Source organism: Nipponia nippon, unplaced genomic scaffold, assembly GCF_047370975.1.
Source record: "Nipponia nippon isolate SJK-2023a ecotype South Korea unplaced genomic scaffold, ASM4737097v1 scaffold_48, whole genome shotgun sequence".
Taxonomy (NCBI): Eukaryota; Metazoa; Chordata; class Aves; order Pelecaniformes; family Threskiornithidae; genus Nipponia; species Nipponia nippon.
In genome coordinates, this window is record NW_028262367.1 from 704,091 (window position 1) to 719,887 (window position 15,797).

Genomic DNA, 15,797 nt, shown 5'->3' on the forward strand with positions numbered 1-15,797 from the left:
CAGATGTGGCTTGGGCCCTCAAAACGACGGGCTGGATCCTCAAAATGCCACCTTGGAGCCGGAAATTGAGGCTTTAGAAAGTCAAAATGAGGCTTTGGAGTCTAAAAAAGGAGACTTTGCAATGTGAAACAGAGCCTTTGGACAACTAACATGAGGCTTTGACGTCTAAAACGATGATTTGGAAGCAAAACTAATATTTTGGAAAGTAAATATGAGGCTTTGGACCCTCTAAATGTAGCTTTGGACCCTAAAAAGTGGCTTGCTGCCCTAAAAGTGATGGTGTAAACCGTAAAAAGTAAACTGTGGCACTCCCCAAAAGGCTATGGGTAATAAAGGACAGGTTTGGAACAAAAAAATGATGATCTTGGCCTTCAGAAGGACTCTTTGGGCACTAGAACGGATGGGCTAGACGCTACAAATGACACTTGTGACCGTGAAAACGAGGGAAACCCATTAGTTCCTCTGTGGCCCCAAGAACTGAAGCTTTGATCCTGACTATAGGGCTTTGGGCACCCCAGTGAAAGCTTTGAGCTGTCAAAGGGGGCTTTGGAGCCTAAAAATGAGAGTTTGGAGCCTCCAAAGGAGGATTTGAGCCTTCAAAATGGGGCTTGGGAAATGAAATGGAGGTTTTGAACCCTGAAATCAGGTTTGGTGCCCTAAAATGATGCTTTGGTACCACAACCTAAGGCTTTCCACTCTAAACCTGGGTCTTTGGAGGCTTCAAAATGAGGCTTGGGACATGAAACAAATGAGGCTTTGTAGCCTAAATGAGGAGTTTGGACCCTCAAATGAGGCTTTGGACCCACCAAATGAGCATTTGGACTGTCAAAATGAGGCTTTGGTCCCCGTCCAAATTGCAGACTGGATCCTAAAAATGAGGCCGTGGGTCCTGAAAGCGAGGCTTTGGTCCCAGAAAAGGAGGCTTTAGAAGCTAAAACTGAGGGTTTGGGCCCAAAAATGAGCCTTTGGACCCTATGAAGAAGGCTTTGGAGTCTGGGAATGAGGCTTTGGACCTTCAAAGTCAGACCTGGGGACTTAAAAATGACACTGTGGGCCCTTGCAATGAGTCCTTGAATCTTAAAAGTGAGGCTTGGAAATTGTAAATGAGGGTTTGGACCCTGAAAATGAGGGTTTGGACCATCAAAAGGAGGCTTTCAAGCCTAGAATCAAGGTTTTGTACTCTAAAAATGAAGCTTTGAGCCCTAAAAGAGGGGGTTGAACCCTGAAAATGAGGGTACGGACACTCCAGATGCAACTTGGGCCCTCAAAACAAACAGCTGCATCCTAAAACTGAGCTTTTGGAGCCTGAAATTAGGCTTTGGAAAGTCAAAATGTGGCTTTGGAGTCTAAAAAGGAGATTTGCAAACTGAAAGGGAGCCTTTGGACCATAAAAATGTGGCTTTGGAGCCTAAAAAGAGACTTTGGAGCCTAAAATGAGCCTTTGATCCCTAAAAGTGAGGCTTTGGGCCATAGAAATGAGGCTTTGGATTCTAAGGTGAAAATTTGAACCTTAAAAATGAGGCTTTGGGCCTTAAAGTGAGCATTTGGACCATAACAGGAGTGGTTGGATCCTGAAAAGGAGGCTTTGGGCCCTGAAAAGGAGACTTTGGGCTCTGCCATCAGTTTTGGACCTTGAAACTGTCCCTGCTCATGACGCTCAGGGCAGTTTATAGAGTTCTTCATCTGAATGATTCGAGTCCTGTGCCATAGGGAGAACTCCGTCTCTCTCTCCTCCTTCTGCTGTGTTTACGAGATCTCCACTGACGTGGAGATATTGGCCGTTGCCTCATGTTCAGCCCCACGTTGCCTGACAGCATTCAGGGAATCTGCTGACTTTCATGTTCAAATCCAGGCCCACGGAGCTCCATGAGGTGCCAGGGCTTGCAGGGACAGCACAGGACCTCCAGGAAAGCAATTCCCATTCAGGGCGGGTGCGTTACAGCCACCCCAGACGGCATCGCAGAGAGTGGGATTTGGTGCCTGTGTGCCACACACTAATGCCGTCAGTCAGAGGCATCGGCCATCAGGTGCCATCAGAGAGGCAAGCTCTGTCCCTTCTCTACCCAACAGCTGCAGGCATTGCGTGAACTCAAAGCACATCCCACTGGGGTCTTCACTCGCTCCCTTGATGATACAGTCAAGGAACAGACCAATCATTTTCACAGTGTGCCTGGGGACATCTTGTCTTCAAGGACGACGTCCTACAAGCACAGCAACGGTCCTTATCAAAACTGAATTGAAACTTGAAAGGGAATTCAAAGGCACCAAGATGAGCTGCTGGTACTTCAGGAAGAGCTGAAGAAGGCACAGAGATATACTGTGGGACTAGTGCTGAATTTAGAAAGAGTAGGGGTAGGTAGGTCTGAGGTAGTCTATGTCCTCTTTGCCTCAGTTACCACCAGAGAGGTCTCCCAGGCCTTTGTGCTTTGAGGCAGGGCTCAGGGCGGGAAAAACCAGCGGTGGCTGGGGATGCAGCCAGGGCTCACTTGAGCAAACTACACCCTTCCCAGGCCATGGGGCTGGAGGGGCTGCGTCCAAGGGTGCTGAGAGAGGTTTTCACCAGCAGGGGCTGGTCTGTTATGATCCCGGTAAGAAAGGCACTCAGACTCTGGGAGGTATTGAAAGGGTTAAAAACCACAAGAGCAAGAAGGATGTTGTAAATACCTTAGTCCCTTCATTAGATCAGAAGACACCCTGGTGTCATTTAAGGATGTTGTGAATACCTTACGGTTTGATGTGATTTAGGGCGTAGCTAGAAGAACAGTTCTAAGATAAGGGGGGCTCCGGGATAATCTCGCTGCAGACAACTCGGCCTTGGGAGAACGGATGCACGGAACCATGAAGGTAGGAAGAAACAGAAGAATGGCAACAACAGTCTTCAAGGACAACGTCTACGTGATCCTAGGACTGAGTTTGCGCAGAAGCAAGGGTCGATCAGCGAGCAGAGTGAAGAAGACTACGAGCCTTCATCGGAAGACCCCAAAGACCACTTGAAGACCACCCCGAGAGGTGACCGCGCATGCGAATCGGATATTTACATATGCTCATAAGTTCCTGGAAATCTCATGTTTATGTAAATGAATTCCCAGAAATCCTATGAATATGTATGATTGTATCGGATATATTCTCTAAAACTTCCTTACCTCGTTGGAGCACTTGTGGTGGAGAATCCCCAGTGCTGCCCAGCGCTGCAAGAAAGGATACCTGCTTAATAGTGACTTTGTTGCTCTTGAGTTTCATTTCAGGGACTCTCTGGATACTCCGTTTCTCCCTTGGGGAGATTCGGATGGTGAGGAGAAACATCCGTGAATGTTTGTATCAAAACTCTCTACAGAAATCAGAAGCACCACTTAGGACTGGCTTTGGTTAAGATGGCAATTTTATTGTTTCGATCGGACACGTCAACATTTCCTGGTGATGCTGCAAACGTGGCTTACTTGTGAGTCCTCCTCTCCAGAGTTCTCTCTGGATTTCTCTTTCTCCTTCACTTTCTTGCGTTCTTTCTCTTTCAATTTTGGATCACCAGAATGCGCGCTTCTGTCTTTTGCCGCCTTCTTTCGGGCACACTTTCACCCGCCTCTGCACAGGACTGTTTCCTCTTCCTGCGCGTTCGTTTTCCATTTGCCTGGCAGGAGCCTGCAGACTCTGGGTGAACTGGCGCTGGTGGGAGCGCACGTTGTTCAAGTGAGTATTTCCCCGGCTGCTGATCACCTACCGCACCAGGATGCGAGCCTGCTCTGGGGCCGCTCAAGCCGCGCACACCTTCCCCTCCTGCGCTTTTGCCATCACCAGGGCTGTTTCTCTCCCTGTGGGAAGAGCCGCGCAGGTTCCCCCTGCCACGCGCCAGCTGACGGTGAGCGCGCTGCTGCGTTTCCGCGCGGCAAGTGTGCCTCCGCCTGGGAGGCGGACAGTCTGGCTGGCTTCTGTTCGGCTTCTCCCCCTCCTCAGCGTCAGAGCGCGCTCTCTTCCTGCCGCAGTGCTGAGGGGGAGTTCCTGCAGAGTCCCACGGTTTTCTCTTCCCTCGCATCCTCTGCACATTTTCTCCACCTTCTTGATTTCTCCGTCCCCCGATGCCTCCAGGAAAGGGACTCTTCAGCACTTGACCCAGCTTGGCCTCGGAAGTGCTCTTTGTCTCTTGGCGTTCATCGCCTGCTCCAGGGGTCAAAGGATGGTGCCTGGAGAAACAACAGGGATCTTAGGCTAGGGTTGTTGCTGCAGCCTCCTCGTGGCTTCAGTCTCCCCCTGTCACGTTCCGGCAGCACTTGATATGACACGCAGAAGACTGAACCAGAACTAGAAACTGGAAATTAGGTCATGCGCTTCCAGCCATGCCTGTCCCTTTCAGAGCAGTGACTCATCTTTAGACCCTCTCGCACCTCCATTTTGCCTCGTTTCGCAGCTAGCCAGTCTCAGGGAGCAGACAGGTAGCAATTTACACAAGCGCAGCTGTTTAATGCCAGACAAGGAGAGAGAAGAAAGGACCTGGCAAACTGCGGAACAGAGAACTCAGCTGGACAAAGAGGCATTCTCTGCTAGGACAGAAAGCAAAACCCACCGGAGGAGAACAGCAACAAGAAGATCAGGAACGGGAGAGGGAGTGTATTCTGAGCACCCTTTCACACTTGACAGTACCTGGCATAGAAGAGTAAATAGGCACGCTGGCAGAGTACCGTCTTGATGTCACAAAGACGTACGGAGGCATCATTCATCTCGTACCAACGTCCATCGCTGGCCTGCAAAGAAAGGCAAGGCTATCTTCAGATGAACTGCAGGGGTTTTAAAACAAAAACACAGACTGGACACCGCTGAAGGACACAATACCCCAATGCACATCACCAAGTTGACTTTTACCTTTACGAAGCAGTAATAATGTCCTGTCTGACAGCTGGAACCTTCATGTACCAGGACGGCATACAAGGAATAGAGGAGCGGTTCTCCAGGGGCTTGAGACATGTATGCGCCAAGGTCCAAATATTCCGGGTACTGCACAACCTAAGGAGAGACCAAGAAGACTCAGAAACTACCTTGAGAGTCTTTAGGAAGCAGCCTGAGAAAACCTTGTCACCAAACACAGGCTACAAGTATAGAAATCGATCTTCTTGGCCCATCCAAAGCAGGGGTTGCCATTTCATCATGGAAGTGGCAGAAAACTGTTTGCAGCCAAACCAGCTCTTTAGGAGCACAGGAGGTGCTTATCTTCACATTGGGACTTTCCTCTTACCGCAAGGGAAAGAGCAAGGCGCAGCTATTGCATTGATTTTTTCTTAGACGGCTGCACTCACTCGATAGCCATCGGGCAAGTAGACAGTAACAACTTCCAAAAGGATTCTCCTTTCGGAGAGGTCTCCTTCCAAGCAGACAAAGTTGCAGTGCACTTGTGGCCATACCTTGCTAATCTTTCTGCCAGAGAAAGCATCGAATCTCTTCAAGCACACTGTCAGGACATTGGAGGAACGATGTATTGTAAGGCTCTTGGATGCAGTGGCCAGCTGTTCACATCTGGAAAACAAGCACAGACCCAGCTGTTGCAACCTGTCTTCTCCCCGCTGCGCCCGCCATCCATGTAGGGTTGAGTTCAGGCTTGTTTTGCCCAACTATCGTATGCCCGCTTGCATTTCAGACCCCTGAAGTCCATATGCTCTCCCTGAAGGCAGCTTTGGGCTAGGGCGGCTCCCTTTGGAGAGCAGCAGTCTGGAGTCTTGACAGTACAAGAACTAGGCATGACGCTGTTGAGAGAGCCAGCGGGGGCTGCTGCTGCTCCGAGGACTGAGGTCTCCTGGACAGAGACGCAAGCATCCAAAAAGCCTTGGAAACAAAACTGTTGATGGCTTTCTTGAGGAAGCTGCTGTTGCCAAATCACTGTCCAGGGCTGCCGCCTTGCTTCGGCTCACCACTGCATATGGGACATGTCTTTTCCCTTCTGGCCATAGGGCTAGTTCAGTGGGCAACTTCATAGCTAGGAAGCTTGACCACCTCCAGGGCAGACAATGCCAGCAATAAAATTCTCATCCAAGCTTTCCAAGTATTCAGGCAGAAGGGGAAAGAAATACCCATCTTAGAAACAAATGCATTCTTTTCCAAGTTCTGGATGATTCGCGTGGATTAGTTGTAGGGGAAGAAAAAAAAAAGAAAAAAAGCCAAGCTGTCTCATGACTGGGTTTCTCAATTCAGTCCAAACACAACTAGTGCTCCCAGACATGCAATACCCTAACCCAGTATCTGCTAGGAAGGTGGCACTGGCCGAAATCTTACTTGCTACATTTATAGCCATTTCCACCATCCAGCTGCTCAGGTTTGACAAAGTCTTCCAGAGCTCCAGTGACAGATGAGGTTGCCTGGATGAGGAAGAAAGGAGAGCACTAAGTTCCTGGAAACTCAAAAACCCCAGGAAATAGCTACCCGCGTGGTACCAGCGTTATCCCAATAAACAGCTACCCCTGGGCGGTAGCAGAGTTCCTGTGGTAGGCGTGGTTCAAAATAGCAAAAGCAATCAAACCCATCCCTCCAGCATCAATCAGACGCGTAGCGAGGGAGTCCCAAGCAGGGTGGTGTGACAGTGTCACGATGGCTGTCCATACCTTCCTTACTCTTTGCCCAGCTGACACCCAGCACCCAGCCCAGAGAGACCATTTGCAGGGCTTCCGCAGAAGGAGCACACAAGCCCAGTTCCCTTCCCGTCCACCCCCAAGCTCTTGCCTGGTACCAGCCCACAGCTGGAAGCCAACAGAGTTTACTGGAGATAAACTAGGCCCCCCGCAGGGGCCCTGAAACAGTTGGCACCACCATTTCAAAACATCTCACCTTGATATCCAAAGCAATATCAAGGAATGTCTCGTAGGTGTCGGAAACGGCTTTGCAGCTCAAGCACGTTACTGCAAAAGAAGCAAAGAGAAATGCTTCTCAGGTAGGGAAGGAGAGTAACTGCCCATTTCAAGGACCAACACCTACGCCTTTAGACGCACCGGACCTCCTGCCGCATGCTAGGAGCTGTTTACCACAAAGAGAGGAAGAGCCACGCGTCATTCTAAGGACGGAAATATTTTTAAAAAGTACCTCTGGATCTTAGAAAGCCTCCAAAGACCTGATGAATGAGCGTGCTAGCTTGAGAAGTTGTGTCCCAGCTGGAAAGAAATGGTAATCGGAGCTCAGAAGGTGGAAGGCAGAGAGTGAGCTCTTCCACGAGTTTTCCTTGTTAGGAAAGGGCCGGACAGAGGTTTTCAGTGGCGGTTGTAAAGCAAGGAGTCAAAAGGGCTCGAGAACGTTTCAACGGTCATGTGCTTCTGCTTACTCGCTGCTTCTGCTCAACCTGCTCAACATGCTCTACATGGCATCCACGGTGTAGTAGAAGAATTCATGTGCGTCTTCCTGGGTGCCAAGCTGGAAATGGTCTCCTATTCCGGAGAAAGAAGAAGGTTTTCCCATTGATCTCAGAGAAAAAGGAAAGGCTTACCCTTCTGAAAGCTCTCCTCCTTAACATGAACCCGGCAAAAGCAGTTGGACGCGGGCTTTGTCAGAAATCCAAACTACCTCCAAATGAAACCGTCTGAAATGACTCACGTGGAAGCTCATTGATCACAGGCGTAGGCTCGATGGCACTGCCCGAGCAAGACAGGACCTCCTCGATGTGCACTTCCATGGTACACATCATGCAGAAGCCTTGCTTCGCACCTAAAGAGGGAGGGAAAGAAGGACGGAAGGGAGGAAGCAAGCAAGCGAGCCATCCCGAAGGATACAGACAGGTTGGAGGGATGGACCAACAGGAGCCTCATGGTGTCCAGCAAGGACAGATCCAAAGGCCTGTCCTGGAGTGGACTAAGCCCCTGCAGTGGCATAGGCTCAGGGCTGCTGGCTGGGTTGCAGCTCTGTGTTAAATGCTCTGGTGGTCCCTGGGTTACATTAGGCCAAAGAAGAGCTATCGGCAAGGAAGGCCAAGAGCCTCCTGGGCTGTATGAGCAGGAGCACAGGCAGGGGAAGTGATTCTCCGCCTCTGCTCAGCACTTGTTAGGCCACATGCAGAATACTTTCCCAGGGTTTGACCCCACACAATGCAAGAGAGGCATTGCCTATGGTGACACAGGGATGTTTCAAGAAGACAGTCAGGCTCATCACTGGGGTGCAAGACAGGAGGACAAGAGGCAATGGGCTGAGACAAGAGAGAGTCAGGTTAGCTATGGGGAGCAACTTTTGCAACAGGAGGACAGTCAAGCACTGGAAGTTGTTTCCCAGGCTGTGCTCTGGCTCCATCCCTGCAACTTCTCAACACCCAAATGGACCAAACCCCTCAGTAACCTGGTGTGACCCTGCTTGGAGCAGCAAGTTAGTCTAGACACCACCCAAATTCCCTTCCAGCCTGAACGATGCTGTTGTTCCTTCTCCTTCATGTTGTCAATGTTAAGGAATGCACTCAGGGTCTCCCTGACTGTGGAAGTCATTCCCATCTGGGACAGGGCTGCCTCACAGGTACCCCCAGACAGCCCTGATCTCATCCTTTGCTTCACCTTTCATGTCCTGGTTGCCTCTTGCCCTCCTCTCAAGTTCATCTTTTACCATCCTCATACTCTCCAGAAAGAACCGCCTACCCTGTTAGCCCTTTCTGCACTGGCTAGCCTCTTCTGGGTTTGTGCCCTCCTTTGTTGTTTCTGATGTGGGTTTTGTGATGCTTTCTGCCTTGGGCAGCCATTCCAGTAAACAAGTCCTGCTTTTTCTTTACCTGTAGTGTCCTGCAATGCCTCGTGCTGTTACCCTGGTAGAAGCACAAATGAGGATGAGCCATCTGCAAACATACCATAAATGCCGGCACAAGAGAGCTCCAGTCCAGAGGGACCCAGGCACACTTGCGGATTTGGCCAAAAAAAACCCCAAAACCCTCCCGAAGATCAAGGAGAAGGGACAAGCTGTGCACCAAGGACAGAATAACCCTGCAGCAGTGTGGGCTGCAACCTGACTGGGTGAGGAGTGGCCCTGAGCAAAAGGGCCGGGGCATGACCATGGATGCCATACAAGCCAGTGGTCTCCCAGTTCTGGAGGAATGGGCAGAAGCTGGAGAGGATCGAGACAAGGGCAACAGGGATGGTGTTAGGGGCCTAATTACATGAGCTGTGTGGAGACAGTGAGGGAACGGAGCCTCTTGAGCCTGCTGCTGAAGGGCGTCCTGAGGAACACCCAACAGCGTCCTACGTCTGCCTAGAGAGATGATGGAAAAAACCTCTCTTGTGCTGTCAGAAATGGTATGGCATGGGCAACAGCCGCAAACTGCCTCTTGGGAGATTCACACAGGGCAACAGGAAAAGTAATAAAAAACCTACGAGTGTGGTGCTGCACTGCAGCAGGACACCCAGAGTGCCTCTGTGATCCCCACCCTGGGAGGTTTTCAGGTCTCAGCTCCCAAAAGTGCCACCAGCCTGACCACGGGGTTGGTGGTAGTTACCCTTTGGGCAGGAGGCCAGGCTGGAGACCCCCAGCACTCTCTTTCCTACCCACACTTCCACCAGCAGCCTGTGCCTTGCAGTATGCCCTAGAAGAAGGGATTCAGTTGAAGGTGAGGGTGTCTCTATCAGGCTCAGGGGAAGATTCAGAGAAGAAAGCAGCTCAAGCGATCTCTAGTCCACTGTGCAGCTCCCAGCAAGGCCAGCTCTGAGGTCAGACCAGGTTGCTCCCTAAATGTTGGTATTCATGAAAAGGCTCTAAAGAGGAGCCAGGCATCTAAGCCACGGTTAGAGAATCAGAGACAAGGCATTTGACCAGCTCCCTGAAGACAGGTATTGGGAACACCTCCCCTTTTGGTCCTCCACTGGTTTTGGTTGGGATAGAGTTAATTTTAATCATAGTAGCTCGTATGGTTTTATGGTTTGGATTTGTGATGAAAACAGATTGATAACACAACGATGGTTTAGCGATTGCTGAACTGTGCTGACACTGGGTCAAGGCCTTTTCTGTTTCCCAGGCTGCCCTGCCAGTGAGTAGGCTGGGAGTGGGCAAGAAGTTGGGAGGGGACACAGCCAAGACAGCTGGGGGAATCTCAGGCTTCAGAGATGAGATCTGAAGAGAAGAGCTTTGAACTAGCAAAACTTTTCCATCATTTTGCGTGTGTTGCCTCACTTCCCCGCTTTCACTCATTGGCACCCAGAAGCATCACCTTCTTCAATTTGCTCTCCTCTGAAATATAGCCAAGTGATGAGAAGAAAAGAAGAAGAAGGAGAGAGGAGGTCTTTTTCAGTCCGTATACGGCTGAATTTCACAGGTGTAATTCAGGTTAATTTTGCTACAAACCTTGATTGTTTGAAAGCGTTCAAGGGACTCCCCTCCAGCTGCCCACCTTTGGCCCTGGCCTGGTGAGCACCTCCAGGGCCTGGTTCTACAAGCACTGCGGTGCCATGGCTGTGCTGGGCCTTTGTGTATCGGCCGGAGCCTGGCACTTGGAGGGACAGGGTGTTGTGCCATTGTGCATCCATAATGGCTCAAGCTGGGAAGTGAGTCTGCGAGTCAGACCCAACGAGGTCCGTGGCCAGGCATGGCTGTGCCCATGGCTGTGGCTGGAGACCAGTATGCCCACAGCGTAGCTCAGGTCAGACTGACACTGGATTTCACATCCCTGAGCCACTTTTCCCTGTTTGCAAGTACCAGATCCAGGTGAGCATCACCTCTGTTGGCCCATCTGGCAGCTGGGCTAAGAAGCTGGCCCCAGGAACCAGAAGAAACCTCTGGGACTGTTTGCACCCTGCAGTTTCGCCTTCTCGTGAGCGTCAGGGTGATTAGAGTCCCCGGGGGTGATGTGGGGTCAATGGACTTCCTCCCATTGCTTAAGTAAGACTTTGTCCTCTTCCTCACCTGCTTCCAGCTATTTAGCTCCTACCACAATGTCTCCCTAACTGGTCTCTCCTGTGACCCCCACCCACAAGAGCTCACCCAATCTGCTGCCCATCCCATAGGGGACCTCCATCCATCCAGGCAGCTCCCTCCCACTGAGGGCATCCCCCTCCTGATCTTCCCCAGCTGTCTCTTCTGAAGAGTCTGTATCCATCCATCACAGCACCTCAAGCTTTCTGACCTGCCCCACCACACCTCAGCAGGTATTTACATCAATGTCACAGCTCTGTGACAGCACACAGGGCTCCATCCCCTCCTGTCTGTGCCCCAGGCTGAGGCCATTGGTGCACATCTGGGCTGCAGCCCCTCAGCTTGGTGCCACCAGGGCCAACCTCAGACTTGTCACAGATCTTGCGCCCAAGATCCTGTGCAAGCAAAGACTTTGCTTCAGAGCAGAGACATGCTGGCGTGGATGGCAGATGGCAATGTGAGGATGAAATGAGGGGCCCACAAGGTGAGCAAACCCTGTGCTCCCCAATGCCAGAGAGAAACAGGTTTGGACTGTGCGGCCCTGGCAGGAGAGGGCTTTGCTGTCTGCAATGTCACTGCAGCCCAGAGAGGCTGTGGTGGAGGTGAAGCTGATCGCCAAGAAGGACAGGTTGCTGCTGAAAATATCCTTGACTGTGGACATCCTGTTATCCAGGCACGCTGTGAAAATCATTCACCTGTTCCTTGATTGTACCATCAAGGAGGTGAACAAAGGATGGGGGTAAGAAGATTCAGCAGCATTTGAAAGTGTTGGCACATGAGTGGAGACCCTGCTGTGGTGTGCCTCGTACTCATGCACTGCCCCATGCATCTAACGGCTAGACGTGGGACAGGCACTGCTTCCCTGCAGTGGTGGCATTCAGTAGCTTGCTCCTAAGCCCCAAATCTGTCTGAGATGCCATTAGAGGTGTCTGTTAGTGACCAGCTCTGAACGGGGATTGCTGTCCGATAGGTCCTAAGATGCCCTCGTCAGATGCCCTTGTGCTGGGCAGCTTTGGCATCTGAGCTAGCACCACAGGCCGGTATTTGGCCATTAAAGTGAGCAGCTGCCCTGTCCCTGTCTGGGTGACTGGTCTCATACCCGAACAAAAGAAGGCGATTCTTAGACCTAACTCTGACAGAAATGACACAGCTGGAAAGGAGTGTCTCTCCCCAGCTGTGGGAGGGAACATCAGTGGTTGCTTCATTCTGTTTCACAGCAGGTTCCCCTGGAGCCCCAGGGACACCTGGAGGGAGCCCAGAGGGGCAGAGAAAGTGCTGCCTTGGGCTGGGCCTCTGCTGCTGAGCTGGGCTGGGCTCCTGGGCTGGAGGGAGCTCCTGGCAAGTGGGCAGCCCTGCAGAGAGACAGCTCTGCCCAGGAGCAGCTCCTCTGCAAAGCGCAGCAGGGCTGAGGGTGCTGCCTGCAGGCACCGAGGGGTGAGGAGCCAGCTAGAGAGAGGTTAAAGGCAGACGTGAGTGGGAAGGTGCACAGAGCTCATGGGAGCAGAAATCTCCACAGCCCTTGACACGGTAAGGCTCTGGCTGCAGGGCAATGCACTTGAGTATCCTGGAGGGATCTCCTAGAGCTGGCACATCCCGTGGTTGGTGCAATGGAGAGGGGTGTCCTCCAGAGCAGTGATTCTGTGCTGGGGCAGGGACCCTGCCGCCTGCCAGGGTCAGCTCTCAGCCTGCCCAGCGAGCTGCTCATGGCAATCTAGGGAGAAGCTGTGGGTGGAAGCAGCAACCCTCGTCAGGTTCTGCTGTTGAGAGGGTGCTGCATGGGCCAGGGCTGCTCACAGCTCCAGATCACCCCCAGGACATTTGCAGAGGGTCCTTTTGAAGAAGGACATTGAGGCAGCATTTACCCGAAGGAGAAGGTGGCTGGGTGGGCAGTGGGAGATGAGAATTTCCTTCTGCCTTGTGGAAAAGGCATGGAGACCCCAGTTCTGATTAGCACTTGTCTGAGCTGCTCCTCAGCCCCTGCAGGCACAGAGATGCCCCTGGACAGTGCCCTGCTGCCAGGAGGGGTCTGCAGGGCAGAGCTGAGCACACAGTGGGGGGGACTGGCTGTTTGAGCACAGACAGGGAGGAGATGTGGGGACAGAGAACCAGCCCCTGGCAGGGACAGCTCCCAGCACCAGAGACGTGGGCAGGGAGTGAAAGGGATCTGCTCCCAGAAGTGCCATGGGAAGGTGGGGATTCAGGCACCTCTCTGCCATCCCCTGCACTGCAGATGCCTTCCCTGGAGCAACTCCCTGGTCTCCTCTCCCACCCAGAAGAGCCTCTGTCCCTATGGCCCCAGGGTCCAGGGCAGGAGTTACCTCCTCCACAGCTGGACCTCCCGAAAAGAAGCACACGGGTCCTACAATTAATATTGATGTGTGCTTGTGTCTGTGAGGTGGAGAGCACAGCTGGGTATGGAGAAGGCTTCCCTGCATGCCTCTCTGCCTTCCTCTCCTTGCTTCGTTTTTTTTTTTTTTTTTGGAGCGTAGCAGTATCCTTCCTTGATTCCCTCCCTGTCAGTGATGCTCTTGTTCTCTGGGGTTGAGGTGGGGCTGCAGGTCAGCTTCTCTTCTAATTATGACTGGGGGTCCTTCAATGGAGGTGTCTTCATGGGAACTAGGTGTCCAAGCTGTATTTACAACTGTGAGGCACCATGTCATTCAGTTGACAGGGTTGGGGACTGAGCTGACTCGTTCCTCATTCAGCTCAGGGAGGGGGATTTCAATGAGAAATAGTACGTGATTTTCGAGAGAAGATTCTCCTAACTTGTCGCTGTCTATTCCTTTTTGGACAGTGCCCAATGCCCAGGGGAAGCAAATGCCCAATGACAGCTCCATCACCCAGTTCCTCCTCCTGGCATTGGCAGACACACGGGAGCTGCAGCTCTTGCACTTCTGGCTCTTCCTGGCCATCTACCTGGCTGCCCTCCTGGGCAACGGCCTCATCATCACCGCCATAGCCTGCGACCACTGCCTCCACACCCCCATGTACTTCTTCCTCCTCAACCTCTCCCTCCTCGACCTGGCCTCCATCTCCACCACTCTCCCCAAAGTCATGGCCAATTCCCTGTGGGACACCAAGGCCATCTCCTACTTGGGATGTGCTGCACAGCTCTTTTTTTTAATCTTCTTCATTTCAGCAGAGTATTGTCTCCTAACTGTCATGGCCTATGACCGCTACGTGGCCATCTGCAAACCCCTGCACTACGGGACCCTGCTGGGCAGCAGAGCTTGTGTCCACATGGCAGCAGCTGCCTGGGCCAGTGGGTTTCTCAACTCTCTCCTGCACACGGCCAATACATTTTCCCTACCCCTCTGCCAAGGCAATGTCCTGGACCAGTTCTTCTGTGAGATCCCTCAGATCCTCAAGCTCTCCTGCTCAGATGCCGACCTCAGGGAAGTGGGGCTTCTTGTGGTTAGTGCCTGTTTAGTCTTTGGGTGTTATGTTTTCATTGTGGTGTCCTATGTGCAGATCTTCAGGGCCGTGCTGAGGATCCCCTCTGAGCAGGGACAGCACAAAGCCTTTTCCACGTGCCTCCCTCACCTGACCGTGGTCTCCCTGTTTGTCAGCACTGTAATGTTTGCCTACCTGAAGTCCCCCTCCATCTCCTCCCAATCCCTGGATCTGTTGATGGCAGTGCTGTACTCAGTGGTGTCTCCAGCAATGAACCCGCTCATCTACAGCATGAGGAACCAGGAGCTCAAAGACGTCTTGAGGAAAGTGATTTCAAGGGCTTTTTTCTGGAGGCATAAACTTCCCTTCTGTCTCCACAAATAACTCCCATGGTAAACCATTCTAGGACTTCACTTTGTGAGGTTTTCTGTTATCATTAATATCACTATGTTTATAAGTATAATTATCATTATCATCATTATCATTATTGCTTCATTGCGCTTTCTCTGTCTTGCCTGTAGCACGTATTTATGTATGGCTACCACTGGGTCAGCGCTGACTCTCTCATAGCAGCTCTTTAATAAATGGCTTCTCCCCAGTGCAGTGCCTGAAGCCTCGACTTCTCTTCCAAAGCTGTTGCCAAGAGTGGTCATGAGCAACTGCACCCCAAAAGCGCCTGTTGCTCCCTGGACTCAGGAGCAAAGAGCTCAATGTCATGTTGCGACCTGTTAGAGAGCAAGGTTTGGATTCAAGTTTCTAGTTACAGTGGAGATGGTGAATGGTCACCGAGGTACGTATGCAGGGCTGTCCCACGTGGGGGACACATCCCAGGGCTTCCAGATATGGCAGGCGATGTCCTTAAGGATGGGAGTCTGGAGTTGCCTGGGGAGCCTGGGGCATCTCCCTGGACAGCGTGTGCTTGGGGTGGGCAGTGACATGAGCCCCACAAAGTGAGAGGTCCCCCACAATGGAGTTGCCCAAAGGGCAAGTGCTAAACCCAGGGATCTGTAGGGGAACGAGGACTCTGCAGTCCCAGGGGAGGCAGTGGGCACCAAGCAGGTACAAAAAAAGGAAGACTGGAGAGTGATTCTTGTCACCCTCGGGCCCTAATGAACACACCTACTGTCCTTGGAAAAGCACCACAGTCCCTTCAAGCACCTGCCACATCCAGAGACCCCCAGGGAGGCAGATTAGCGGTAGCGATCCCCATCCAGGTCAAGACCCTGCAGGGAGCATGGGGAGGGGGCCAGGAAACGTCCAGCTGCATCAGAGGAGAGGTGGGGAAAATTCGGGTGGCAGCTGATGTGGGCTGGAAATTGCCTGGGGGAGACAAATTCTGGCATTGCGCTCATCAGCAGCAGTGCCCAGACTGTGGTTACCCTAAAGCATGCTCACAGTGCAGAGCCAGAAGTCCTTTCTGTCCGTGACCCCGTGACCCCGTGAGTTTGCTGTTGCCCCTCAGTCCCTGTGCCCAGCACATGCCCTTGAGACAGTCTCCCCCAGCCCATATGCTGGCCCCAAAGTCACCCCCAATCCTGACCCTTTGTGTTTTCCAGCCCTGGCCATTC

The 15,797-nt window shown here is 52.1% G+C and overlaps 2 protein-coding genes across 2 annotated transcripts; one reads left to right on the forward strand and one right to left on the reverse strand.

Moving 5' to 3' along the window:
* Positions 1–4,616: 4,616 nt before the first annotated feature.
* Positions 4,617–8,550, reverse strand: LOC148052434 (ubiquitin carboxyl-terminal hydrolase 42-like). Its single transcript, XM_087730129.1, has 6 exons — positions 8,499–8,550; positions 7,558–7,668; positions 7,325–7,391; positions 5,283–5,499; positions 4,852–4,992; positions 4,617–4,733 (listed from the first exon to the last, which is right to left on the reverse strand). The coding sequence occupies exons 1-6, from the start codon at positions 8,548–8,550 to the stop codon at positions 4,617–4,619; spliced, it is 705 nt and encodes a 234-aa protein (XP_087586255.1).
* A 5,103-nt stretch (positions 8,551–13,653) lies between these two features.
* Positions 13,654–14,613, forward strand: LOC148052435 (olfactory receptor 14C36-like). The gene has a single exon (XM_087730130.1). It carries the CDS (start codon positions 13,654–13,656, stop codon positions 14,611–14,613), a length of 960 nt encoding a protein of 319 aa, XP_087586256.1.
* The last annotated feature ends 1,184 nt before the right edge of the window (positions 14,614–15,797 follow it).